We start from the raw sequence: 22,695 nt of genomic DNA, 5'->3' as shown, positions 1-22,695 counted from the left end.
CAGACGCGTCGTGCGTCTCGCTTCGTCTCCCTCGCTCGTTCTCTTTCGGGGCTGCAAAGTCGAGCGAGAGGAAGAAGGTGGGACGTATTCGTCTGAATCGTAATCGTGTGTATCTTGAAGGGAAGTCGTAAAGAAACCAAACCAAACCTAAACCCCAAGAACTCCCTCACCTCCTCTCCTCCTCCTCCTTGCCCTGAATCGCGTCCAGCTCGGAGAGGCGAAGATGGTGCTTCATCCTCCCAGCGAGATTGGTATCTGAGCCCTCCCATGCTCCCCTCAGTCCACCAGGTCCTCCAGTGCGAGAAGACGACGCGACGCTCTGGCTATCGCTGCTTCGGCCATACGATTCCCAATCCTCCTGATCTGTCGAGGCAAGAGACGACTCGTCCTCCCTCCCCTTCCCCTTTCCTTTCGCCTTCTTCCTCTCCTTCTTCTCTTCCTTCTCCTTTTTCCTCGAAGCTTCCCACTTGTCGATCGTCCTCCTAGCCCAGTCGTGGTACTCCTTCCTTCGTTCACTGGTCGTCTCGTCCGTGAGAGCAAAGGTTTCGAGAAGACGCTGACGGTCGTCGGGAGTTGAGTTCTCGACTGCCTCGAGACCTTCGGTAATCCTAGTCGAGTTGTTGGAAGCAAAGAGTTTGCGACGTTGAGCTTCCTTGATGGACTTGACGGCTCCGTCGACGGGGTAGGTGACCTGCAGAAACGAAGCAAAAGGAGTCAGCGCTTCGACTTCGACGCGTCGTCCTTCCTCGTTGCTTCCCTGTCGACTTGACTTCGCGGATGGCGGTGAAATGACTCACAGCGGCAAACAGTCCGGTAAAAGGCTTCACGGCGAAGTCAAGAAGACCGATCCCTGCACCTTTGAGGGCTCCAACGGCTCCCTGATGGCGTCGAAAGAGAGGAAAGGAAGTGAGATCTTGCGTTCCTACGCTGTGTTAAATCTCCGTGTGATACGCACATCTTTCTGACCTCCCTCTATAGGTTTCATAACCAATCCAACGAAACCATCGTAGGCTGAGCGACGCGAAAAGATAGAGTCAGCGACGTTCGTTCGAGCAGACCTCAACTCCTCAAGTACTCACTTCCGTAAGCATATCCCTTAGCTGCCTCCTTGAGTCCAGTTCCAATTCCTGGAGAGGAGATAAGAGGAGAATCAGCTTTCTGGTCGCGTCGTCGCAAGAAAAAGAGAGGCAATCTCACCTGTGACCTTCCCAGGTGTTCGAACGTCTGAGCCATACATTCCCGGGAGATTCGAGAATCCATCTCGCATGGCCTCGAGGATATGGTATACCCCTTGATTTCCGAATCAGAAAAAAAAGATTTCCAGATCAGCAGGTCTCGAGAAAGGAATCGGTTCGGAGAGGGGGAAAGGAAATAAGGAGATGCACCTATAGGAAGAGCTGTAGCAGTATTGATAGCGCCTTTCGCAGGGTTGAAAAGAATCGTTCCGACTCCAAGCTGAACGACGAAAAGGGGAAAACGGAGAGCGAGAAGGTTTCAACGATGGCGAAAAGGACGGCGAAGAGGTTGATCAACTCACGTAAAAGTCTGTGACAGCGGCAAGAGCGGCAGCAGCTGTTGAAGGCAGTTCCGAGTATCAGCAAAGGTAGGGAAAACCTTCAAGAGAACAAGTCAATGCCTACCTCCACCCGAGATCGGATCTGAGGAGGCAAGAACGGCCGTCAGTTTGAACGAGTCGAGAAACGAGGCGACGGAGAGGCACTCACCAGTAGCCTTTCGCTTCGTATCATACTCTTTAGCTCGATGAGGAATGAGTCTGTTGAGTTTGAGCTTCCCAGCATCGGCGAGAACTTGGGCGGCGAAGGCGGAGAGTCGAAGGCAGAGGTCGGACGACCACCAAACGGCGACTCGAGAAGGATCGAGTTCGCATCTGAAGAGTAAATGTCAGCTTGAGGTTGTAAATCAGAGTGCTGAAGGCGATGCTAACCTCATTCGAGTCAGAGGAAGGTGACGGTAGAAGGATTCAACTCCCGCTTCGACTCCGTTCTGCGGAAGCGAAAGCGTCGAGAGATCGATTAGCACAGACAAATTTGAGCCGAGACTCAAGAAAGTGGGGGGGTGCTCTCACCTCAGCACGAATCTGGTCTCCCATCTTCCTGGCAGCAGTCTGAGCCTCCGAAGTCATGCAGAAGTTGATCGCTTCGACCAGAAGTTCGGACGTGAGCTTCTTGGAGTGAATCCTGGTGAAGAGAGAACCGAAAGGAAGCGATTCAGCACAAGGAAAAGCGAGTATAGGTGGATACCCTACGTACGGTGGTGGTCCTCCTCCGGCTTTGGCAACCATCTCTCCCCAGAACTCTTGGTCGCCGAAGAACGGGACGACGATGGTAGGACGACCGTTGAGAAGGCCAGCTGGGAAAACAAGGAGGCCGATCAGCTCCTCTTGGTGGTTCGGACCATCGAAAGGACTCACCAGCAGTAGTTCCAGCTCCTTCGAGGATCGAGAGAAAGTAAGCAACTCGCGTCGAAAACGAAAGGAAACGAAGCCCGGCGCGACTGACCTCCGTGGTGGCACACAGCGAAGACTCTGAGAGAAGAGAGAGATTTACGGTCAGCAAATCTAAATCCTGATCTACAAGAAAGGTTTCGAGCTCACTTCGTGAACAACCAATCGTGAGGAACGTTGCCTGTCGAGCAAAAAAGGGAACCAGCGTCAGTTCTCGATTTCTCCTTCGCTCAAGCTCCTCGAAACGAGCCAGACTCACCCAGAATGAAAACTCCTTCAGGAATCTCCTCTCCTCCCAAACCTCCCCACCCAGCACTGACAAGAGCTCGCACGTTGGATGTTCTAACCGCGTCGAAGATCGTCCTCGTCATTCCCTCGGGATCCTTCACAGGCACGCTTCCGAAACTGAAGATAAAGACGGACTCAGGGTCAGTGACAAGGAAAACGGTGCTACTACTGGTATCGACTTCGACGCTCACCCGATGTAGATAGGTGGAGGACCGGCAGCGAGGAAGGCAGCAAGGTCGGGAGGAGGTTCGTAGTCCTGCGACGGTCGAAAAGAACGGATCGAAGGTCAGTTGAAAGGGGTGAAAATCGAAGGTCCGAGCCAGCGTTGAACTCACCGAGGCGAGATCAAGGAAGTAGAAGCCGGAGATATCTTGGGGAGGAAGAAGAGGAGGAACGATCAGCTCGGTCGTCGACGCGACGTGTAAGGAGACTCACCGGTGTTCTGTTTCCAATCCGACGGCTTGGGGATCAAACCTTGGGACCAGCAGTAGGTCCAAGGAAGCTGAGATGAGAAGGACAGGGGTCAGAACTCGAGAACGATCCTCGACGAGAACGCGTCTTCTTCTCACCTTCAGTCGATCCACGACGGACGGTCCCGAGAGGGCTGAAAGCGGCTCCAGTCCGAGAACCTTCTTCCGAAAGCTGTTGGTGATACCAGAGAGTCCTTGCCAGGTCATCATGTCGGCCAGCGCAAAGCTGGGGAGATTCAGATCCAAGGTCAGCGTTTCGTCCTCAGTTGTTTCCGTCCTCCTTCTCCTTTGAAAAGGTTCACTCACGAGAGGTAGTTCGTCATCCCCTTGGGCGCGTTGGAAGTGTTGATTTGGACGAGAGGGTGATGGAACTCCGTAGTAGCAGACCAAGGCATGGCTGATTGACAGAGAAATAGACGGGACGGTCAGGTCGGAGTGAGGAATCGCGTCGGGAGAGAAAGAAGGAGTGCGAGACGCACTGAAGGTCATTTGAAGAGGAACTGGTGGTTCAGGGGAATGTCAGACAAGGGAAATGATCTTGGATCAGCGAACGCTGTCGAGTTGGACCGGACGAGCAAAGGGAAAGGGACGAAAGAAGAGCTTACGTCCAAGAGCTTCGGCGAGATGAACGTGAGCGAACGCTGGAGGATTACTGATGATGGCGTCTATCAGACCGAGAAAGAAAAGGAAAGGCGGGATGGTCAGCTTTGAGAACGAAACTCGAGGACGAGGAGCAGTCGAAGCAGGAGAGCAACGCGTACCTGCAGCGAAGCCTCGTCCGGAAGTGACGTCGGGATAGAAGGATGCTTGCCAGCAGCCTTTCATGATCTCCTTGAGCATCTTCTTCTTCTTGCCTTAGTAGGAGAGAGAAGTGGGAAAGGGAAAAACGAAAGGTCAGCAGTTGCTGATCTCCTCGACGCGTGAGGGAGGAATTGAGAAACGAGCAGAGGACTTCAACAAACCGATGTCTCCGTTCGTCAAGCTTTCGAAACCAGGCATCAGACCAGGGTTCTTGACGCAGTAGGAAAGCAGATCTCTTGAAAGGTGAGAAGGGAGAGAAAGAGGTTCAGCGTCGCGGCTGAAAGAGGAAGGGGGAGAGAGATGATCGCAAACTCACCGAGGGTCACCACCCAGATCGAAGAACTCAACCTGTCCCTTCGAAGCACCTTGGATAAAAGTCTTGAACTCTCCATGAGTTGCGAGTCGAACTCGATGTCCGTGAGCGACGAGGGCGAGAGAGAGGGCGAGGTAAGGCTGAACGTCGCCTAAGTTCGAAAGCGAACCAGATTTGCACCGTTTCCAGGTCAGCTACGACGATATCGATGAGCCGCAAGACAGACAGGGGAAAGCTCACCTCGAGATCCTACTATGCAGATGAGAATGGAGAGCTTCGGTACCCCTCCAAAACGAGCTCCTCCGGACAGATCCGTTCGTTCGACCTCGACTCCGTCCTCCTCGACCTCTGGAGCGTAGCCGTTGGGAAGATCAGGGAGAGATTTGGCGAGAGCGAGATCCACAGCAATCCTTCCATCCACGTTGAGACGAGCGAGGGACGAGAGGCCCTTTCCCTTCATGCTGAAGGAGGAGAAGTCGATTGGGGCTGAAGAAGAAGGAGGAGGAGGAGGAAAGTGGTGAGCTCGTTCGATTCTTTGGCTTCCTCCTTCCACGGGCGAACGCCTGCTTCCTCCAGGAGAATAGAAAGGACAGAGAAAGCTCACACTTGGACGGATCACTCTTGACATCATCGAAGTCGTCCTCCTCCGAGTCGAGGTCAAGCTCAACCCTTCTCGACCAAGCAGGAGGCGAGTCTTCTTCTTCGACTTCGACGGAGGGAGTAGGAGGAAGCGCCTTCTCTAGTTTCGGCGGTCTTCTTCCAGATGGATCCGACATGGCAGGGCGTTGTTGATAGGAAAGGCGAGATAGGTATTAGGAGTTGTGGGTTGGGGAGGAAAGGAAGTAAAAGAAGCAAGCGGAGGTCTCAAGCTGATGTTTGGGTTCAAGAGAGGCAGCCGAATCGTCGGAGGGAGAGATCGACGGCTGCCTTCGCCCTCCTCCTTGCTTCTATGTAACACGAGAAAAGGGTGCGTTGCGAGGCAACGAGGAGAGGGCGAGAAAGAGGAGTAAATCAGCACTGCAAGGAGGCGGTGGTTGGGACAGAAGAAACCTGAAAACGGCAGACTTCGTTCGCAACTGCGAATTCAGCCCTCCTCTCCTCTCCTCTCCTCTCGTTTTCTCGAGCGACGAAGCAAAGAGATTAGCCAAGAAGAGAGTTTCTATAGATGTGTAGTTGATGGCTTATGCAATTCGAGCAAAGAAAGAAAGAAGAGAAAGAGGGGAAAAATGTGGGAGGCTGAGTGAAGAAACGACGCGTCGTTGGAAAAAGGCGCGTCGCTCGAAACGATCAGAAAGACTAGGAGTGGAGAAGAGAAGAGACGAAGGGAGGGGAGTCTATGCGAAGCGAAGGCTGTAGTAGAAGATAAGGTCCAAAATGAGGACTAGAATGAAGAGGGATGTAGGTGAGGAAAAAGCAAGGAGAAGGGAAGAGAGAGAGAGAGAGGGAGGGAGCAAAACGAGAAGAAACCGACGAAGGCAGACAAGCAAAAACGAATCCCAAAGAAAGAGAAGACCGAAGCATAAGCAAGCCAGCACGAAGTCTCCCTCTATCCCAAACCCAAACACAACTACGACCAAACATCCAACAACAACCTCGACCTCGTCTTCAGATTCTTCACCTCCTCCACCCCTTCCACCTCCGCCTTCCCTCCCTTCGCCTCCGCCAGCATCGCCGCCAGCTTCCCCTCCACATCCTTACTCATGTTCCTCCCATCCCCACACACGTACACGCTCCCCCTCTTCTCCAAGATCATCTTTGCCACCTCCTTCCTCTGCTCCCAAAGTAAGTCCTGCACGTAGATCTTGCTCCCGTCCGGTTTCCTGGGTCCCGATCTCGAGAGGGCGACAAAGATCTTGAACTTCCCTTGGAGCTCGGCTTCGTAGGCTGGCCATTCCGAGGAGTAGAGGAAGTCGGATTCGTCTCGGGAGCCGTAGAAGAGGTACATGGGAGCCCAGTCGGCGAGAGCGTCGGGTCCGTTCTTCTCGATGGAGCGGCGGGCGAGAGCGACTCGTTCTTGGACGAAACCTCGGAAGGGGGCGACTCCCTGTTAGGCGAAGGAAGAACGAGAAGAAGAAGAAGGAAGCGAGGTCAGCGAAGGTGATTCTCGAGGAGAGGAAGGAGGGAAGGAAGGGGAAGCCTCGACGCGTCTCAACGACGAGAAGCGAGAGAACGAAAGAACGAGAGCTCAAAACATACAGTTCCAGGTCCAATCATGATGACCGGAATCTTGGGCGACGTCGGAAGTCGGAACGTCGATCTCCTAACGTGAATCGGGACCTTGAACATCTTCTCGTTCCTGTAGATCCCTCTGGGTCCCTCGAGAGCGTACGTCGGCGCCGTCACATGCCCTGGGAGATCCTTCGACACGTCCTCCTCCTCCGGAGCGGTCTGCCCGTTCGACGCCATCATGATGTTGAGGAGGTAGTTGGTTCCCAGTCCAAACACCCACTTGGACGGTCGAACCTTGGACGCTGGCTCCGACTGGTAGCGCAGGACGACGGCGGTGACGTGGATGGCGGTAGGGTGGAGTTTCGGGGAGGACGAGATGGAGTAGAACCGAGGTTGAAGTCGAGGGATGTCCGAGATGATTCGATCGAAGGGGATGGTCCAGACGGAGGTGTTGGAAGGGGTGGGAGGGAGGGTGGTGTCGTTCCCAGCTGCGATCTGGAGAACCTCGGCGAGTCGAAGATGTCCGTTGACGACCTCGTCGTGGTAGACCTCCTTGTCCGATCCGAGTCGAGTGAGCCGAGCCTTGATCTCCTCCGAGGGAGCGTACTGAGCGAGGAGGGAGAGGGTCTGACGAGACGCGACGGCTGAGATGTCGAGGTAGTGACGGAACACGGCGTCGTAGGTGGTAGGCGTAGGGAAGGGGACCTTGGCGAGCGTAGGATCGAGGGAAACGACGTTGAAGACGGTGTGTCTCTTGTCTCCCTCAGCGAGTCCGAGGACGGAGAGGATCCTCTCGACTTCGACGTCCGAGTTGCTGGGCCAGAGAGCGACGTGATCTCCGTGCTGGTACGAGATCCCGGATCCGGTGATGTCGAACTCGAGATGAACGCAGTTCCTCTCCCCCGACGAGAAGAGTTCCCTGGTCGCGACGATGGGGGAAGGGAACGGGTTCTTCGCGTCGTGGATGCCTTTGGTTCCGAGGAGGGCTCTGGACGAGAGTTCTCCTCTGAAGACCTTCTCGGACGGGTAGGTGGTGGTCTCGGTGACGACGAAATCGGGGGATTCTCCTACACCTCCTTCCTCGAGTCCGAGAGAGGTGGCGAGCTCGGCGAACATGCCGTCCTTCCACTCGAGGTAGTCCTCCTCCATGGACTTGTCGTCGTCTCCTTCTCCGACGGTGGAGATCCGCTTGGCTCCGAGAGCGGTGAGACGAGCGTCGACTTTTCGACCGATGATGTTGTAGTGCTCGTAGCTGCCAGGGGAAAAGGTGAGGGAAGAGGAAAGGGAGGAGGAAAGGGAGGGAAGGAAGGAAGGTCAGCTCGAGCTCGTTCAATCTCCTCCTTCCTTCCTGAGCCCTCCCTCCCTCCCTCCCTCCCACCGCCTCCTCAACCCTCAAACAAAATACTCTCTTCTACTACTACTCACGTCCTATTTCCCAACCCAAACACCACATACTTCAAGCCTTCCAACCCTTCCCCGTTCGAGAACTCTGGCGTGTCCTCCTCCAACAACTCCATGAACTGAACCGCGTTGTCGGTCGGCTCTCCCTCTCCGTAAGTCGCCATGACGAACACGACCGCACACTCCTCGGGGACCTGATCGAGCTTGTCGAAATCGTACTCCTCGATGTCGCACACGAGCGAGGACACGCCGAACCGAGACTTGATCTCTTTGGCGATTCGAGTAGCGTACTCCTCCGCCGTGCCGGTTTGGGAACCGTAGAAGACGGCGAGACGTTTTTTCTGAAGATCAGGAACGAAACCGAGAGACAAGGAGGGGTCAGTGGGAGGGTTGGGTCGAAGAAGGGAGACTAGAAAAGTTGAAGAGAAGGGCTGAATCGGCTTGGGAAGAAGCAGGAAGGAAAGGCGAGGAAGGGAAAGTCGTTCGAGGGAGGCGAGCTCGAGAGTTTCAAGAAAAAAGCAGCTCCTCCTTTCCGTAAAGGGAAGTTTTTCCTCTCCATCTCTACAGGATAACAAACAGCTCCTTCTCGATCGCCTCTTCCCGAAACAACCGCTCTACCAGAATGAAGCGATCTCCCTCGAATGCTCGCCACGTCACTTTTGTCTCTCCTCCTCCTCCTCCTCCTTGCTTCCCTCTCTCTTCTTGCTCCCCTGTCCTTCCCCAACAGACCAAAAAAGTAGGACTCTTGAACTCACCCCATCCTTCATCTTGGCCACGAAATCCCTCGGATCTCCAGAGTACTTCTTCGTCCCGTTCGCGTTCAGCTTCGATCCTCCTCCTCCTCCTCCTCCGTTCGTTGCTGTCGAAGACGACGTGGTAGAAGAGGGAGTTTTAGGACCGAGGATGGTATCCTTGTAGAGATAGAGGACAGCGAGCAGCCCTCCTAGAGCTAGGATGGCGAGATCGGTGGTGGAGACCATCGAAAGAGGGAAACGGGAGGGGAAGGAGGGAAGGAGAGGGTGGTGGGTTGAGGTCGACGAGGTCGAAAGAAAAGAGAGGGAGGAGCGCGTCGAAAAGAGATTGGGCCGAAAAAGAGAGTTGTATATTTTTGTATAGGTTGGGTTCTCTATCAAACAGGGTAGGAGGTTTGGAATGGGGCTTGAGTCTGGTCATGAAAGGTTTTTTTCTTCCTCGTGGGAGACGAGAATCGAACGTGTTCAAAAGACTCCTCTCGTTGTGTCCTCTCGGCCTCTGCTCTCCTGTTCTCGTTCCCTCCTCTCCTCGACCTCGTCGAAAGGATTGCGAGGGCACTTTCGTACCACCCCCTCATCGATACACACTCCTGGAACGTAAGCAAATCATTCTTTTACTACAAGCAACCGACTCAACAAGCTTCAACCCCTCCGACCTTCCCTCTCTCTCCGTTCCTCGTCGTTCCGTGTCGAGATCGACGACAGATCTAGTCGGTCTTGGCCTTCTTTTCAGCCTGGAAAAGAGACACCAACCACAGAACCAAAGAGAATGTAATGTAGAGTCAGCTCAACGTGCTTTCCTCTTCCCGTCCCCTCACCCCGACGCGCTCCCTCCTCCTTCCCTTCCCTCTCCTCTCTCTCTCTTCTCCCTCTCCCTCCTTCCTACCCTCCCTCACCTCCTCCTTTCCCCCTTCCATGCCAGCCAACCCAAGAATCTTCACTCACCGGCACAACAGCCCCAAACTTCTCCGCCCTCTTCCTCTTCTTCTCCTCCTCCGCGGGATCCACCTCCTTCTTGGGAGCCGCCGCGACGACGACGGGAGCAGCAGCAGCCGCGACGGTCGTAGGTTTGGTAGGGACGACGGTCTTGGATCTGGGACCTGGAGGGAGGACGGCGGTGGCTTTTCGGGGAGGGGTAGGTTCTGATTTCTCGACGTAGGGCTGGAGGAGCGGAGAAGAGGAGGAGGAGGAGGGTCAGTTTGGTTTCGAAGAGCGAAGTGAGAGCGGGAGGGAGAACGGGAGGAAGAGAGAGAGATGGGATGAGGGGTTGGGTGGATTTGGTTCCGAGTTGGAAGACGTGAAGAGTGAAGAGGAAGGGAGGGAAGGGAGAAAGAGGGAAAGGGAAAGCTCACCACTCCGAACCTAGCAGCTCGAGCCTTCTTCTTCTCGATATCAGCAGCGGTAGCAGCCGCCTTCTCCTCAGCGGTGAGAGCCGGAGCAGCAGGGGCAGTAGCCTCAACTGGTGTAGGAGCTGGAGGAGCTGGGATGGCGGCGGAAGGAGCGGAGGCGGTAGAGGGCTGCAACGAAGGAGGGAAGGGAAAGGAAGAAACAGGTGAGCTTTGAGATGATCACAACCAAAGAGAAGAAGAAGAAGAAGAAGAAGATCAAGGTGAGAGAATGTAGACTCACCTCGACAACAGCGGGAGACTCCTCGAGCTTCTTGTCTACGGCAGCGAGGGAAGGTGTCGAGGTCGAAGGTGCGATGGAAGCGGCGGGAGCTGGAGCTGGAGGAGGAGGTGCAGGAGCTGCTGCTGCTGAGTCGGTTTCATCGGCGTTCCAGTCGAAGTCTTGAGGAGGAGCGAGCTGAGTGTGTGAGGAGAAGGAAGAGAGTGAGTTGAGGGATAATGGGGAGGAAAGGGAGGATGGATGGGGAGCTTTCGAAGAGGGAGGGAAGGGAAGGGCGGGTTGAAGGTGTTGATCGAGAAGGAGCCCTTCCATCGGAGGGAAAGAGCTCTTCGAGGATGCTCGAGTAGAAGAGAGTACTCTCGAGCATCTGAGCAGACGGATTGACGACAAGAGGCTGTTTCTCGAAGATCTAGAAGGGAGGAAACAGCGAGTGTCTCGAGCTCGCTCACCTCCTTCCCTCCCTCTCCTTCCTTCCTTCCCTCCCTCCCTCCCTTGCTCCGTCAAGCAAACAAACACAAGGGCAGTACTCACGAGAGCATCGAAATCATCTCCACCAGCAGCAGCAGCCGCACCCTCTGCAGGAGCAGCCGCGAGGATCCTGGCGATCAACTCCTCCTTCTTCCCAACCGTCGAAAGAGAGAGCTCGGTGAGCTTCTCCTTGAGCTCGCTGACTTTGAGCGCTTTACTGGAGGAGTTCAAGAAACAGGAAAAGCGTGAGTGAGTACGTGGGATAGAGAGCGTAGAAGAGAGGATAGCTTACAGTTGGGTTTCAGAGAAGGACATGATGGGTGCTGAGAGGGAGAGAGGGATGATCCGAGATCTCGATTTGGTCGCGTTGGGTTCTCGTCGCGAAGGAGACGCGGTCGTCGACGCATGTATTCTGATATCCCTTCGCAGAAGAAGAGTTTCCTCGAGAGAACACCGTCAGAACGTTCAGAATTCAGTAGAGAACCTACCCTCTTGAAAGGTTGAGTCTACAGAGAGGGCTTCGAGAAGAAAATCGTGAAGAAAGCTCGAGAGCGTCGAACGAAACTTCTTCTTCTAGGTGAAAAAATGAGCGGGTTTCGAGAGGGAAAAGAGGGAGGGATCCGTTGGGGAGAGTTCGGTGCTGCTGTGAGTGGTTTGAGCGGTTTTCAACGTTATCAGAAGAGTTGGGCAAGCAGCGAATCAGAGGGTGCGACGGAAAGTCTATAGCGCGATGAAGAAGGTCTTCCTCTTTTGATTTTGATCGGATTTTTCGCGAGGGAAGAAGGAAACGATCCCTTCGTGGCAAACGGGTAGATCTTCATCTCGTCAGCACCTCGAAAAACGATCTGATTGTCGTTCTTTATCTGCCTCCTTCCTTCTTCCCCCGACCGCATCCTTCCCTCCCTCCCCTCGTTCGCAAACCTTTCGGAAAACCTCAGGAAAAACTTCACCTACCCAAGCACACTACTTCCAACCTTCCCCTCCTTTTCCTCCCACCCCCAGGGCCACCCTAGCAAAGCTTCCATCGGGTTTTTCATCCCGAGACTCCCTTCGCTTGAAAACTCCCACACCCGAGCCACGAAAACTCTCCTTCCTCCTTCCCTCCAACCCCCACCACCTCCCAAACTCAATACTCAAGGACTCGCCTCCTTCCTACCTTTCAAGATCACTTCCTTCTACCAGAACCCATCGACGATCATGTCGCATCAACTTCACTCTCCGTACTCCTTCTCTCCTCCTCCTCAGGACGCTTCCTCCCTCCTCAACCACCAGATGGATCCTTCCTTCTTCCCTCAAAACATCCCTCAGTACTACCAGTCCCCTACAGACCCGATGGATCCTTCTTCCTCGTCTAGGAACCTGCCGATGGGGAACTATGGGCTTCAATCGCACGGAGGAGGAGGAGGAGGAGGAGGAGGTCCCTTCGGAGGAGGATTCGACTCGACGGCGTCGTCCTCCTTGCCCTTTCCGATGTCTGGTTCCTCGGGAGGGATGAACCAGGGAGGTTACTCTATGATGGGAGGGGATGGGATGTCCTTCGATACGTCTGGAATGATGGGAATGGGAGGAGGAGGGATAGGAGGGAACAGTGGAGCTTCAGCGTACCAACAGCTTCAACTTCAACAACTCCATCAGCAACAGCAACTTCGACTTCAACAACATCACCTCCAGCAGCAACAGCAGCAACAGCAGCAGCAACTCAATCAAGCCTCTTCCTCCCTTCCTTCCCCTTCCATCAACGGTCTTCCTCACCACCAGTTCCAGCAGCAACTTCACTCGGGATCCAACTCTCCCATCGACAACTCCCCTTTCCAGTTCCACAATCTCATCCACACCAACCCTACCTCCCCTCCTCTTCCCCTCTCCCGACCTTCCTCCAGTCATTCCCTCACTCAACACCATCAACTCACCCAACCTACCTTCCCTTCTTCCAACAACAACAACAAAGGCAAAGCTCGGGCAGCTCCTCTTCCACCTGCCTCTCTCCATCACACCACCTCCCACCAACAAAACCCGTCTCACGGCTTCCACCACTCCCTCTCCCCTTCCTCTTCCACCAACAACAACCACCACGCCAACAAGGCCTCCTCCATCTTCGATCCTTCCTCCGAGGACGACGACGAGGAGGAGGAGCAGGAGAGGGAGGGAGGAGGACGCCGAAGGATCACGAAGGACGAACCGCGTCGGAACTCGACCGCTCCTCCAGAGTTGAGGATGATCCCCATCGAGGAGCAGGACCAGGAACCTCTCTACGTGAACGCCAAGCAGTACGCTAGGATCTTGAAGAGGAGACAGCAGAGGTTTAGGTTGGAGCAGTTGGGGAGGGTCGCGAGGGAGAGGAAGGTGAGTCTTTTCCATCTCGTCGTCGTTCTCGTCTTCTTCTTTCTCGTCCGACGAGAACGGAGGCCTACACCACTTCGCTCTTTCTTACTGACTCGCTGCTTCTCTTCCTTCTCTCGCAGCCTTACCTTCACGAATCGAGACACGCTCACGCTCTTCGACGACCCAGAGGAAAGGGAGGACGATTCTTGGTTCGTTCCTCATCTTCCATTTCTTCTCACCACCTCCTTCGTCCTTCCTCCTTTCCTCTCTCCTGTACTGACTCTCCCTCCCTCTTACTCTCCTTCCTCTTCTGACCTCCAAACAGACCGCTGAAGAAATCGCCGCCCTCCCACCTCCCGATCCCGCTCTCCTCGCTCTCGCCGCCGCTGAGTCCACCGACCCTCTCGCTTCCACCTCCACCTCCACCTCCACCACGCCCTCTTCAGCAGCACCAGCACCAGCATCAGCCAAACCCAAAGCTCCAGCTCCCGTCGCCGCCGTCAAAAGGAAGTCCACCGTCGCTGCCTTTCCTCCTCGAAAGAACGCCGTCGGAGGAGCGAAGAAGAGGAAGACGACGACGAAGAAGAGGAAGAACGCTTCTTCCGAGGAGGATGAGGAGAGTAGCAGTAGCAGTGAGGAGGAGGAGAGCGATGGCGATGAGTACTGAGGAGGTGAGACGCGACGGACATGGATTCGAACACGAACACACAGTTTACTTAGCAGCCTAAGCATATATACCTTTCTCTCTTTCCCTCTTGCTCTTCGATTTTCATTCTTACATATGTTTTCGGGGCTTCTTCTCAAACAACGATTTATGTATCGATTGTGTTTTCAGATCGAAGAAGAAAGGAGAGCGAGAGAGAGCTGAGAATTGAGACCACGCGAGGAAGCGATGGGATGGCTCGTTTCGACGTTGAACTACTGCTCGTCTGCTCGTCTGAATGAGGACGGTCAGGTCGTTCGGAGAGAGAGCGAGAGGTAAGGCAGGCGAGAGAAAAGACGAGACGAACAGCGGGCCTCGAAAGAAAGACGCGTCTGCCGGCCTCGCCCTCCGTCGCCGTGCTCTCTTCGCTTCCCTCTCGACCCACCCATTATCTCTCTTTCGTTGCTCGGCTTGAATAAACGACGGTCTAAAGAACTCCTTCTTCGAGATGCACCCAGCGGCAAACCGGAGTGAGAGCAAGTCGCGAAGAGGGCGACTCGAACTTCAGTTGGTAGTCTCCCAACTTCAATTTTGTCGGGCTTTGTAATCGAACGGAGGCTAGTCTGATTTTTGGGGATGCGCTTGATACCTTTTATCTCAAACGTCCCGGAACTGCCCTCGCGATCGTTTGATACAATTTCTTCAACGCTCGTTTCACGAGCAACCTAACTTTTTTTGGTCGAAACTGCATCACGAGAGGGCGCATTTTTTCCTCGTGTCGATCGAGCATTGGAAGACTATTCTGTCTAAGACTTTGCTTTCGTTGTAGTCGAAGCCATACTCTTTTTCTACATCCAGCCAAACATCTCTTTCTCCTCGCCTCTGCCCTTCTCCCTCTCTCATCGTCTTCCTCCTTTCTCCTCTCGCTCCAGTCAACGGAGTGATCAAAGTCATGCCGATCTCCAAGAGGCTAACTCATCCAGGCCCACATCCTTCTCGTACAACAACGAACCCCGAACCGAAACCAAAGAACTACAAGAAATCAAACGACGCGTCTTCCTCCCTTCAACATCTAAGCAGACGTGTTGGCTCCTCCAGCTGCCGAGGAAGACTGAGTCGTATCTGCTACTGAGGATTCCGACTCGAGTTTGGCCTGGGCGAACGAAAATGGTGGAGAAGAGGAGGAAGAGACGGGAAAGGGAGGAGGTGAGCTCGAGCTCGAACGAAGGAAAGAGGAGCCAGAGTAGGGCAAGAGGCGAAGAAGGCAAGGAAGCGGGACGTACCTCTCGCATGAGCTCTCCGAACCGACCTGTGTACAAGAAGGGATTGGGCAGAGGGTCAGTTGGGCTGAGACAGAGACAACAAGAGGAAGGAGAGAAGAAGAAGAGGTGTTGACGAAACCGTTGAACTCACCCCAAAGCTTCGCAATCGTCTCAAACCCACTCCCTACACCTGTAGCTTCTTCTACTCGTCGATTCAGAGCGTTGGCATCACTCAATACCTCCTCGAAGTCCTGCATGTCCGAAGCAGAAAGAGGCGATCAGCTCGAAGTCGAAAGAAGGGAAGCTCGAGCTCGTTCTCTCCCTTCTTCCCTCCTGCTGCTCGTCCAAAAGAAGGGTCGGAGACGTACGTTGGCGATCTCGTTGATGAGCCTATCCTGCTCTCTCTCGAACTCGGTTCGTCCGTCGAACGCTTCTGAAGGGGAGGTGGTGGATTCGAAGATGGAAGGAGCGAGGGACTTGCGGTGATCCATGAGGACGCGTGAGGGAGAGGGAGAGAGAGCGAAGAAGGGCAGAGAGCGATGGTTTGGTGAGACGGTTGGAGATGGATGCAGGGGGATGAGGATGAAGCAAATGGGCTGAAGTTGGATGGATTTGGTGAAAGTGATGCTGGTCGTTAGATGAAAGAAAGAAGGAGGGCAGGCGAGCTTCCTCGAAACGGAAGACGAGCTCGTCCTTCCACCCAACGACAACTTTCCCTGGAGATGGTGAGGCTGAGAATCCGTCCTACTATAGCCCCGAACTCTACAGAACCCTACACTGACCATTCCTTCGTTTCTCGCATCACAGCTTCTCTTCTCGTACGTCTCAGCGACTCCCTCTCTCTCTTCTCCTTCTCCTTCCCTCCCTGACCTCTCCCCTCCTTCATTTCGATCTCGCACAGCGTTTTCAAGACTCTTACCGACCAGGGTTGGTGCTCTTGCCTTTATCATGCATTCGAGAGTGTGTTCTAACTTTTGCATCCTTTCTTCTTGGCTGGAATCAACAGAGGTGACGGTCGAGCTCAAGAACGACCTCTGCATCACTGGAACGCTCAAGTCGGTAGATCAGTTCCTCAACATCCGTCTCGACAACATCAAGGTGCTGGATACCGAGAGGCATCCTCATATGGTCAGTCCGAAGCCACTTCTGTGTAGAGAGGGAGGGGGAGGAGAGGAAGGAGGAAGGGCAGAAGTGCGAGCTCGAAGAAGGGTCGAAGCTGACCTTCTTCTCCTTCCTCCTTCCCTTCCCTTCTTCTTCCTTCCCGGTGGTATATCATTGCAGGCCACCGTCAAGAACTGCTTCATCCGAGGATCAGTGGTTCGATACGTTCAGCTCCCTTCTCAGGCGATGGATACTCAGCTGTTGGAGGATGCGACGAGGAGAGGTTCGTCCTTCTCTCTCTCTTTCGCCCTGTCGTCTACGTCAGAACAATCGCTGATCGTCTCTTCCTTGGACATCTGCATTTCTGTTGAACAGAGGCTCAGGCTGCGAAGAAGTAACTACCGGGATCTTGAAGCGAAGGAATCAGTCGGAGGGTATTAGGGAAGGGGAGATCGAGGAGGAGTGAGGAGAAGTCAACGACCAAACGAACGAGTCTCATCTCTCTCGCATGTTCGAGAGAGGAGGTGTATCAAACAGAGGGGAATCCAATGAACCTTCCTCTTTACCTTCCTTTCTTGCCGCTTGAGAGAGGAGTGAGCTCGAGGCGTCGACAGGAAGGGCTGAGCTCAACGTTTCCTTCTTCCTCCTGCTTGCTGTCTCTGGGTCCGTCTGGGTGTCAAAATTCAAGCTGAGAACGGGAACTGTCTCTTGGACTTAAGGACGGGCTCGGAGATAAAATCATCTAGGGCCAATTCGGCACCAAAGGACCTAAAGCAGGAAGATCGAACGCGTCTGTCTCCGAACCCAAACCCTCACCATCCTCCCTCTCACTCCTTTCCCCTCGTGGATGGCGGACCTCGTAGCCCTCAAAGCGGATCTCAAATCCTGGGAGAGGGACTTCAAGCTCAAGAATGGTAGAGAGGCCAGGAAGGAGGACATCAAAGCAGTACCAGAGATAGGTCAGTCGAAGAAGAGAACAACGAAGCTCACCCTCCCTTCTCCTTCCCTTCGACCTGCTCTCCTTGCCCTTCGCTCGAAGCTGACACGCTTCCCTTTTGCGTTCTGGGTCATGCTATTCAGCGGAGAAGTACAAGATCTACAACAAATCCCGGAAACCACCCCCTTCTCGCGGTTCGACGTCGACAGCTGGCCCTTCCTCCTCCAAGCATCAGCCTCCTCCTTCTCTCCCTCCCTCCAAACCCTCAACCTCAACTTCGAAATCCCAACCCAAACTCAAGCCAGCAGAACCTCGTCCTTCTCCCTCTCCACCTCCTTCAGCTCGTTCAACTCGCTCCGCTCCCTACTCAACCCCTTCCAAACCCTCTCCTTCCCAATCCAACAACCTCTCGACAACCCCTTCCTCCAAACGACCCTCAGCCTCCAAACCTCCAAACTTCAACCCTTTCCTCTCAGCTCCCGCTCCAGGAACACCTTCCTCCTCCTCCAAGCTCTCCCATCACTCCCCTTCCAAGCCGTCAACGCCGTCAGGCTCCTCGTCGTCGTCCTTCCACTTCGTCAACGGAACCTCACCTTCGAAACTCCTCTCGCTCATCTCCTCCCACTCGTCCAAGGGAGCTCCCAACGACGCGATCTCCCTTCGAGGACAAGGATGGACGCCTAGGACGAAGGCTAGGAAGAGATTGAGAGGAGAGGATGTGGGTGGGGAGACGCCGGAGAAGATGAAGAAGTCGAGGAAGAGCTGGGGAGGTGCTCCTTCGACTTCGACCGCTGCTGCTGCTGAGGACGGAGCTGCGATCGAGGAGGAGGAAGAGGATGAAGACGAGGAGATGCTGGGACCTAGTCCTGTGAAGGAGGAGGAGAAGGGTGTGAGGGAGTGGTTTGGGAGGAAGAGAGCTGCAGACGAGGAAGACGACGAGTCGAGCGACGACGAGGAGGGAGGATTGCCTCGGTTGCCTCAGAGGAAAAGCAGTCTCGCTTCCGTCGACAAAGGGAAAGGGAAGGAGGTCCCTGGAGGGGCCAAGAAGAACGTCGCCTTCTTCGGAACGGGCAAGATGGTCGACCTTCCTTCCTCCCATCGAAACACCACCGTCGACGCGTCTCAACAACGACCGAACCTCGATCGAACCGGCTCCTCCTCCACTTCCACCTCTACCTCCAACAACCATCATCACTCACATCCACACTCAGCCAGCAACCCGTTCCTCTTCAGCTCTACCACTCCCTCCTGGACCAACACCACCTCCTCTTCCAAAGACACCCTCGGCGACCCGTCAAAGAAGGACGACGACGACGACGATCCCGAGAGCTCTCCTCCTCCTGAGGCGAAGAAGGCCAAAGCCAAGAAGGAGAAGGTTCGAAAAGCTGGCCCTGTGGGACCTAGGATGGACGCTGCGAAACGAGCAAAGGCGGAGACGGCTTTGAAGACGCTCAAGGGACTGATCGGGGATGAATTGGACGACGACGAGGAGGATGGAGAGGGAGAGAGCGTCGGGATGGGACTAGGAGTAGAAGCTGGAGTTAGGATTGTGAGAGGGAGTCATCTGCTGGGCAGGAGAGGCGAGGAGGAGAGGGAACGGGAGGAGAGGAGGAGGAAAAAGGAGGAACGGCTGGCTTTGCAGACGAAGGGCTCGAGCGGCAAGACAAAGAGCAGGAGTCTTGTCGCTGGGAGTGATGAGGAGGAGGAAGAGGAGGAGGAGGAAGAAGAGGTGGCTGGGATGGAGGGAGGAGACGACGAAGACGGCGCCGGCTCAGACGCGTGGAACTCTCAGGACGATCGGGATCTGGAGGAGGAAGTCTACCTGGGAGGAGGAGGACTAGGATCACCGTCAAAACTCAACAAGAAGACGAAGAAGACGCTCTACGGACTTCCGGACGAGAACGCTTCAGATTCGGATCCATCTCCCTCCTCCAACGACGACGACGACGAGTCCTCTCCCGAAAACGACGATGATCCCTCCCAAGCTTCCACTTCCAAGTCTCACCATCTTCACCCACCTTCGAGGTCAACAATTGATCTACCGCCGCATCTCCTCTCTCTCCTCTCCCTCCGCTCCCCCGAATCCCAAGCCCTCAAACTCCATCAACGACGCGCCCAAACCTTCCAATCCATCTTCGCTCCTCCTCCTCCCGCGCTCTCCTCAGCTCGACCACCCCCTCCTCCTCCAGTACCAACAAGGAAGAAGTCCTCGAAGGGCAAGGAGAAGGAGAAGGAGGTCGTGGCTCCATTGCCTGTGATCAAGCGACGAAACCTCGACGGGAAGGGGAAGGGAGGAGAGGTTTGGGGGATTGGGGATGAGATTGAAGTGGCTGGAGATGAGGATGACGATTGGGCGAGTGAGGTCGAGGGGTGGAAGGAAGGGGGTGGGGGACTGGAGAGGGAGGAGGAGGATTGGTAGGACGCGAGGAGAGGGACGGGACGGGAAGGCAAGGAAGATCTTAGTGCTGAGGCGAGGGGTTTCAATGATCTAGCATTCGGTGTCTAAGAGAGACGTATTTGCATTGGTTTATTTAGTTCTGGTAGACTGCCGCTCGAGCGAAGAGAAAACGAGAAAACGAGAGACGGGCGAGAAGTGAGGCAGATATGACTTCGGTCGTCGTGCGTGTTGAGAGTTGACCCCACTGTTGAAGTCAACTAAACTGATGCAGAAGCTCATAAAAGATCGTCAAAAGAAACAAACGATAAAACTATGGAGAAACTGCGAGAGAAACCCAAAAGCCCAAGATCGACTCGACACGTCCTCAACCGTCCACCGCCTCCCTCCTGATCTCCAAGCCATCCTCGATCACACAAGCCGAAGCATAGCCAATCTTCTCCATCGCACTCAACCCCTCAACCTCCTGAGCGTCGAATCTCCTGTGGTAGATCCTCGCACACCCGTCGCATCCGAGCCTCGCTTCGATCGTTCGAGCGCCGTCGTTCCTCTCGTTCCTTCTGACCAACTGGAGGAGCTCGAAGGTGACCGGTCGACGTCGTCCAAAGAAGCCACACAGGTAGCAGTACTGCTCGTTGAGCGAGCAAGCGGATGGTCGGGCTCCGAGTCGAAGGAAGGAAGGAGGTTCGAGAGGGAGAGCGTGGTCGTTTTGGGAAGAGGAGGAGGTAGAGGAAGGAGAGGGAGGAGCAGAGGGCTGAGGGGCCTGGTGCGAGTGGAAGGATGACGAAGCGTGCTGCTGTTGGTGATGGTGAAGCTGGGAACCGTGGAAGTTGATGGGAGCTCGAGCGGGGAAAGGGTTGGACGCGTCGTCGACTCTGACCGTCTTCGACGATCCGACTGAGGAGGAGGCTCGTTTGAGTCCGTTTCCGTGTGAGTGCTGACTGTTTGAGGTGGAAGGGAGTGTGCTCGTTCGATGAGGAGGCGTAGGTGGTTCGTTGCATCGATCTCCCTCCGTCTTCGAGTCGTCTAGAGCGTCGACTCTCTTCTGCTGAGACTTCGCTTCTCTCCTCTTGAACTTCTCCACGGCCTTGTCGAAGTAGGCTCGGTATTCTCGGTAGTGACTTTTGACGGCGGAGTAGGATCGATCGGGGTGCTGAAGAAAACGAGGTGTCAAAAGAGTTAGAAACGAGATGAGGACGGTCTGGCCGATGTGAAAAGTCGAAGAACGAACCTTCTTGATCATCTCTCTGAAGACATCAGCCTTGTTTCCGTTCATCATCGTAGCAAGCAGTCCGACCAGGTCTCTATTTTCGGTTTTCGTCCAGGCCTCGTGGCTGCTGCGTCCTCGTCCTCGAGGAACAGGAGAAGCCATCTCGTCGACGTCCGAGCCTCTTTGTTGATGCTGGGAGATGGCTGGGTCGTAGAGGGCTCGATTGTGGTAATATTGAGAAGTGATGGAAGTAGGGTTTCGATGTGGATGCTGCGAAGAAGAACGCGTCGTCAAGACGAGTACAATTCGACGCGACTGGAAAGCGAAGAGTAGCTCACCAGCTGGCAGAACAGTCGAAAGGCTTCGGCACGAGAGGTGGAGTTCTGAGAGAGCAATCTTACGAGATCGCTGTTCTCCTTCACGGTGTATCTCTGCCTAAGAGGGTGGTTGCTTCGCGATGGAGAAGCAAAGTCCGGAGACAAGTCAGCCTTTCAGTCCAGCTTTGTCTCGTCTCAAGGAAACGACTGACCTGTTATTCTCTTCTGCTGAGTCGTAAGATTCAGCTCCACTTGCCAGACGCTCTTCCGATTCCTCTTCGCTGGACTCGTCGTCGTCGTCGTTGTAGATGGCTCTAGGTTTGCCGTCGGAACTGGGCCACGAAATATCGATCAAGAGGTCAGGTCCGGAGCTCGACCAAGGAATTCAGGAGACGAAGTAACTCACAAAGGGTTCTCCTCCTCGTCCTTTTCGACGTAGTCTACTCCCTGGATCTCAGCAATCCTCCTGTCGAAGAACTCGCGTCGTGCTCGATACCTCCTTGCGTACGCTTCGTGAGTTCGACGCTCATGCTGGAAGGACAGACAACAGATTTCGAGAAGAAGTCAAAGATCTGCGACCTGAAAGTATATGGGAGAGGAAGGTGCTCACCTTGCTGCCGAAATCTTTGAAGTCAGATCGACTGTAAGGAGGGATTCGTTCGGCGAGGTGTTGAGCTAGGTTCTCGTGCTCTTGGTCTGACCAGGAAAGGGCATTGGTCTTGACGGTTGCTGTTCTGAGCCTGTTGGGTGTAATCGTTTGGACGAAAGATCAGCTTAAGAAAGGGTGTTGATGTGGGTTCGAAGGCAGCGAAAGGAAGAAGAGGCTCACCTCGACCCTCCTCCCTCCTCCTGTTCCTCCTCCTCCTCAATCCCTTCCATAGGCTCCTCCTCTGCTTCCTCGTCCTCCAACTCTTCCTCGTCACCATCTCCATGTCCCTCAATCGCAAAATCCTGCTCGTCCAAAGGCTCTCTGCTGAACGTCGACCTGACGATCCATCGAGCCGAGACGAGATGTTGATGAGCTTGAGCTTCCTCCCTGAGCTTTTGATTGAGCTCGGTAGCTTGCTCGAGGACGAGGTGAGTCGCTTCTTCGGGATTGAGGGTGAAGGGAGGAGATTTCTCGAGAGTTTGGCAGATCGTCTGAGAGGGAAATGAAAGGGGCGAGGTGTCAGATGGGGAGAGAGCCAGAAGGAGGGAGGGAGGAAAGCGCGAGCTCGTCGAATCGAAGGGACGTCTGAGCTCACCTGAAGCTTCTCTGATAGTTTGGTAGCTTGAGTCGACGTGGGATCGAAGAAGAGACGAAGCTCGGTCGGATGGTTGAAGGGGAAGGAAAGAGCAGGTGCAGGGATGGGAGCGAGAGAGGAAGAAGAAGCAGGAGAGGGAGGAGGCCGGGGTGGAGCGAAGGATGGGTTCGAAGGGAGAGAGGGTTCTACGAGGGCTGCTGGTGCGTGGGAGGAGGGAGATTGATCTTTGTCGAGGTGAAGATCACTTGAATTCATGTTGTTGATCTGCTCGCACGGGCGAAGACGAAGAAAGGGGAAAAAGAGGTGGTGGACGTCGACGGAGAAGAAGAACAAAGAGCGAAGAGAAAAGCATCGACCTGTTGTCGTTGGCCTCCGAGACCTTTTTACGTTCCGAGTACCAGGTATGAGATCTGATCATGTTCGTTATCGTATCAAGTTTCGTAAAGGAAGATGACAAAAACACCAAAGATATGCAAGCTGAAACAGAAAGGGACGCGTCGCCTCCTCGATCC

At 54.6% G+C, this 22,695-nt stretch overlaps 8 protein-coding genes across 8 annotated transcripts; 3 read left to right on the top strand and 5 right to left on the bottom strand.

The window, feature by feature from the left end:
- Nucleotides 1-14: 14 nt before the first annotated feature.
- Nucleotides 15-5,266, bottom strand: BDY24DRAFT_397194 (uncharacterized protein). The gene is made up of 28 exons (XM_076641539.1): nucleotides 4,941-5,266; nucleotides 4,577-4,822; nucleotides 4,340-4,487; nucleotides 4,185-4,258; nucleotides 3,984-4,076; nucleotides 3,828-3,887; nucleotides 3,702-3,722; nucleotides 3,529-3,619; nucleotides 3,322-3,448; nucleotides 3,188-3,254; nucleotides 3,088-3,122; nucleotides 2,944-3,008; nucleotides 2,724-2,869; nucleotides 2,615-2,645; nucleotides 2,520-2,545; nucleotides 2,432-2,449; nucleotides 2,271-2,370; nucleotides 2,087-2,198; nucleotides 1,946-2,004; nucleotides 1,725-1,888; nucleotides 1,641-1,658; nucleotides 1,538-1,572; nucleotides 1,386-1,455; nucleotides 1,198-1,290; nucleotides 1,080-1,127; nucleotides 956-1,011; nucleotides 798-878; nucleotides 15-691 (listed from the first exon to the last, which is right to left on the bottom strand). Exons 1-28 carry the CDS (start codon nucleotides 5,110-5,112, stop codon nucleotides 167-169), a joined length of 2,781 nt encoding a protein of 926 aa, XP_076494415.1. The 5' UTR covers nucleotides 5,113-5,266; the 3' UTR covers nucleotides 15-166.
- Nucleotides 5,267-5,903: 637 nt separating this feature from the next.
- On the bottom strand, nucleotides 5,904-8,886 carry NCP1 (NADPH--hemoprotein reductase; the record flags this gene model as incomplete). Its single annotated transcript, XM_076642767.1, has 4 exons — nucleotides 5,904-6,380; nucleotides 6,533-7,757; nucleotides 7,931-8,247; nucleotides 8,662-8,886. 4 exons carry the CDS (start codon nucleotides 8,884-8,886, stop codon nucleotides 5,904-5,906), a joined length of 2,244 nt encoding a protein of 747 aa, XP_076494414.1.
- An 85-nt stretch (nucleotides 8,887-8,971) lies between these two features.
- BDY24DRAFT_397188 (SAP domain-containing protein) lies at nucleotides 8,972-11,072 on the bottom strand. The gene is made up of 6 exons (XM_076641538.1): nucleotides 11,045-11,072; nucleotides 10,816-10,969; nucleotides 10,288-10,461; nucleotides 10,011-10,175; nucleotides 9,604-9,819; nucleotides 8,972-9,392 (listed from the first exon to the last, which is right to left on the bottom strand). The coding sequence occupies exons 1-6, from the start codon at nucleotides 11,065-11,067 to the stop codon at nucleotides 9,366-9,368; spliced, it is 759 nt and encodes a 252-aa protein (XP_076494413.1). The 5' UTR covers nucleotides 11,068-11,072; the 3' UTR covers nucleotides 8,972-9,365.
- Nucleotides 11,073-12,802: 1,730 nt separating this feature from the next.
- HAP2 (transcription activator HAP2) lies at nucleotides 12,803-13,507 on the top strand. The gene is made up of 2 exons (XM_076641537.1): nucleotides 12,803-13,095; nucleotides 13,215-13,507. The coding sequence occupies exons 1-2, from the start codon at nucleotides 12,967-12,969 to the stop codon at nucleotides 13,386-13,388; spliced, it is 303 nt and encodes a 100-aa protein (XP_076494412.1). The 5' UTR covers nucleotides 12,803-12,966; the 3' UTR covers nucleotides 13,389-13,507.
- A 1,146-nt stretch (nucleotides 13,508-14,653) lies between these two features.
- On the bottom strand, nucleotides 14,654-15,632 carry BDY24DRAFT_364909 (DASH complex subunit DAD1). Its single transcript, XM_076637917.1, has 4 exons — nucleotides 15,348-15,632; nucleotides 15,131-15,230; nucleotides 15,001-15,026; nucleotides 14,654-14,870 (listed from the first exon to the last, which is right to left on the bottom strand). The coding sequence occupies exons 1-4, from the start codon at nucleotides 15,468-15,470 to the stop codon at nucleotides 14,790-14,792; spliced, it is 330 nt and encodes a 109-aa protein (XP_076494411.1). The 5' UTR covers nucleotides 15,471-15,632; the 3' UTR covers nucleotides 14,654-14,789.
- Nucleotides 15,633-15,679: 47 nt separating this feature from the next.
- LSM2 (Sm-like protein LSM2) lies at nucleotides 15,680-16,645 on the top strand. Its single transcript, XM_076641536.1, has 6 exons — nucleotides 15,680-15,704; nucleotides 15,787-15,797; nucleotides 15,881-15,906; nucleotides 15,986-16,107; nucleotides 16,261-16,363; nucleotides 16,456-16,645. The coding sequence occupies exons 1-6, from the start codon at nucleotides 15,702-15,704 to the stop codon at nucleotides 16,476-16,478; spliced, it is 288 nt and encodes a 95-aa protein (XP_076494410.1). The 5' UTR covers nucleotides 15,680-15,701; the 3' UTR covers nucleotides 16,479-16,645.
- Nucleotides 16,646-18,654: 2,009 nt separating this feature from the next.
- On the top strand, nucleotides 18,655-19,453 carry BDY24DRAFT_397178 (uncharacterized protein). The gene has a single exon (XM_076641535.1). The coding sequence runs from the start codon at nucleotides 18,756-18,758 to the stop codon at nucleotides 19,434-19,436; it is 681 nt and encodes a 226-aa protein (XP_076494409.1). The 5' UTR covers nucleotides 18,655-18,755; the 3' UTR covers nucleotides 19,437-19,453.
- Nucleotides 19,454-19,779: 326 nt separating this feature from the next.
- BDY24DRAFT_443400 (uncharacterized protein) lies at nucleotides 19,780-22,493 on the bottom strand (the record flags this gene model as incomplete). Its single annotated transcript, XM_076644765.1, has 8 exons — nucleotides 22,184-22,493; nucleotides 21,769-22,079; nucleotides 21,550-21,679; nucleotides 21,346-21,470; nucleotides 21,152-21,271; nucleotides 20,961-21,072; nucleotides 20,644-20,892; nucleotides 19,780-20,565 (listed from the first exon to the last, which is right to left on the bottom strand). The coding sequence occupies exons 1-8, from the start codon at nucleotides 22,436-22,438 to the stop codon at nucleotides 19,780-19,782; spliced, it is 2,088 nt and encodes a 695-aa protein (XP_076494408.1). The 5' UTR covers nucleotides 22,439-22,493.
- Nucleotides 22,494-22,695: the final 202 nt, after the last annotated feature.

The sequence above is a fragment of the Mrakia frigida genome (assembly GCF_051309035.1).
Source record: "Mrakia frigida strain ATCC 22029 unplaced genomic scaffold BDY24scaffold_27, whole genome shotgun sequence".
Taxonomy (NCBI): domain Eukaryota; kingdom Fungi; phylum Basidiomycota; class Tremellomycetes; order Cystofilobasidiales; family Mrakiaceae; genus Mrakia; species Mrakia frigida.
Note: the sequence above shows the minus strand (reverse complement) of the source record. Positions and strands in the feature narration are given on the sequence as shown.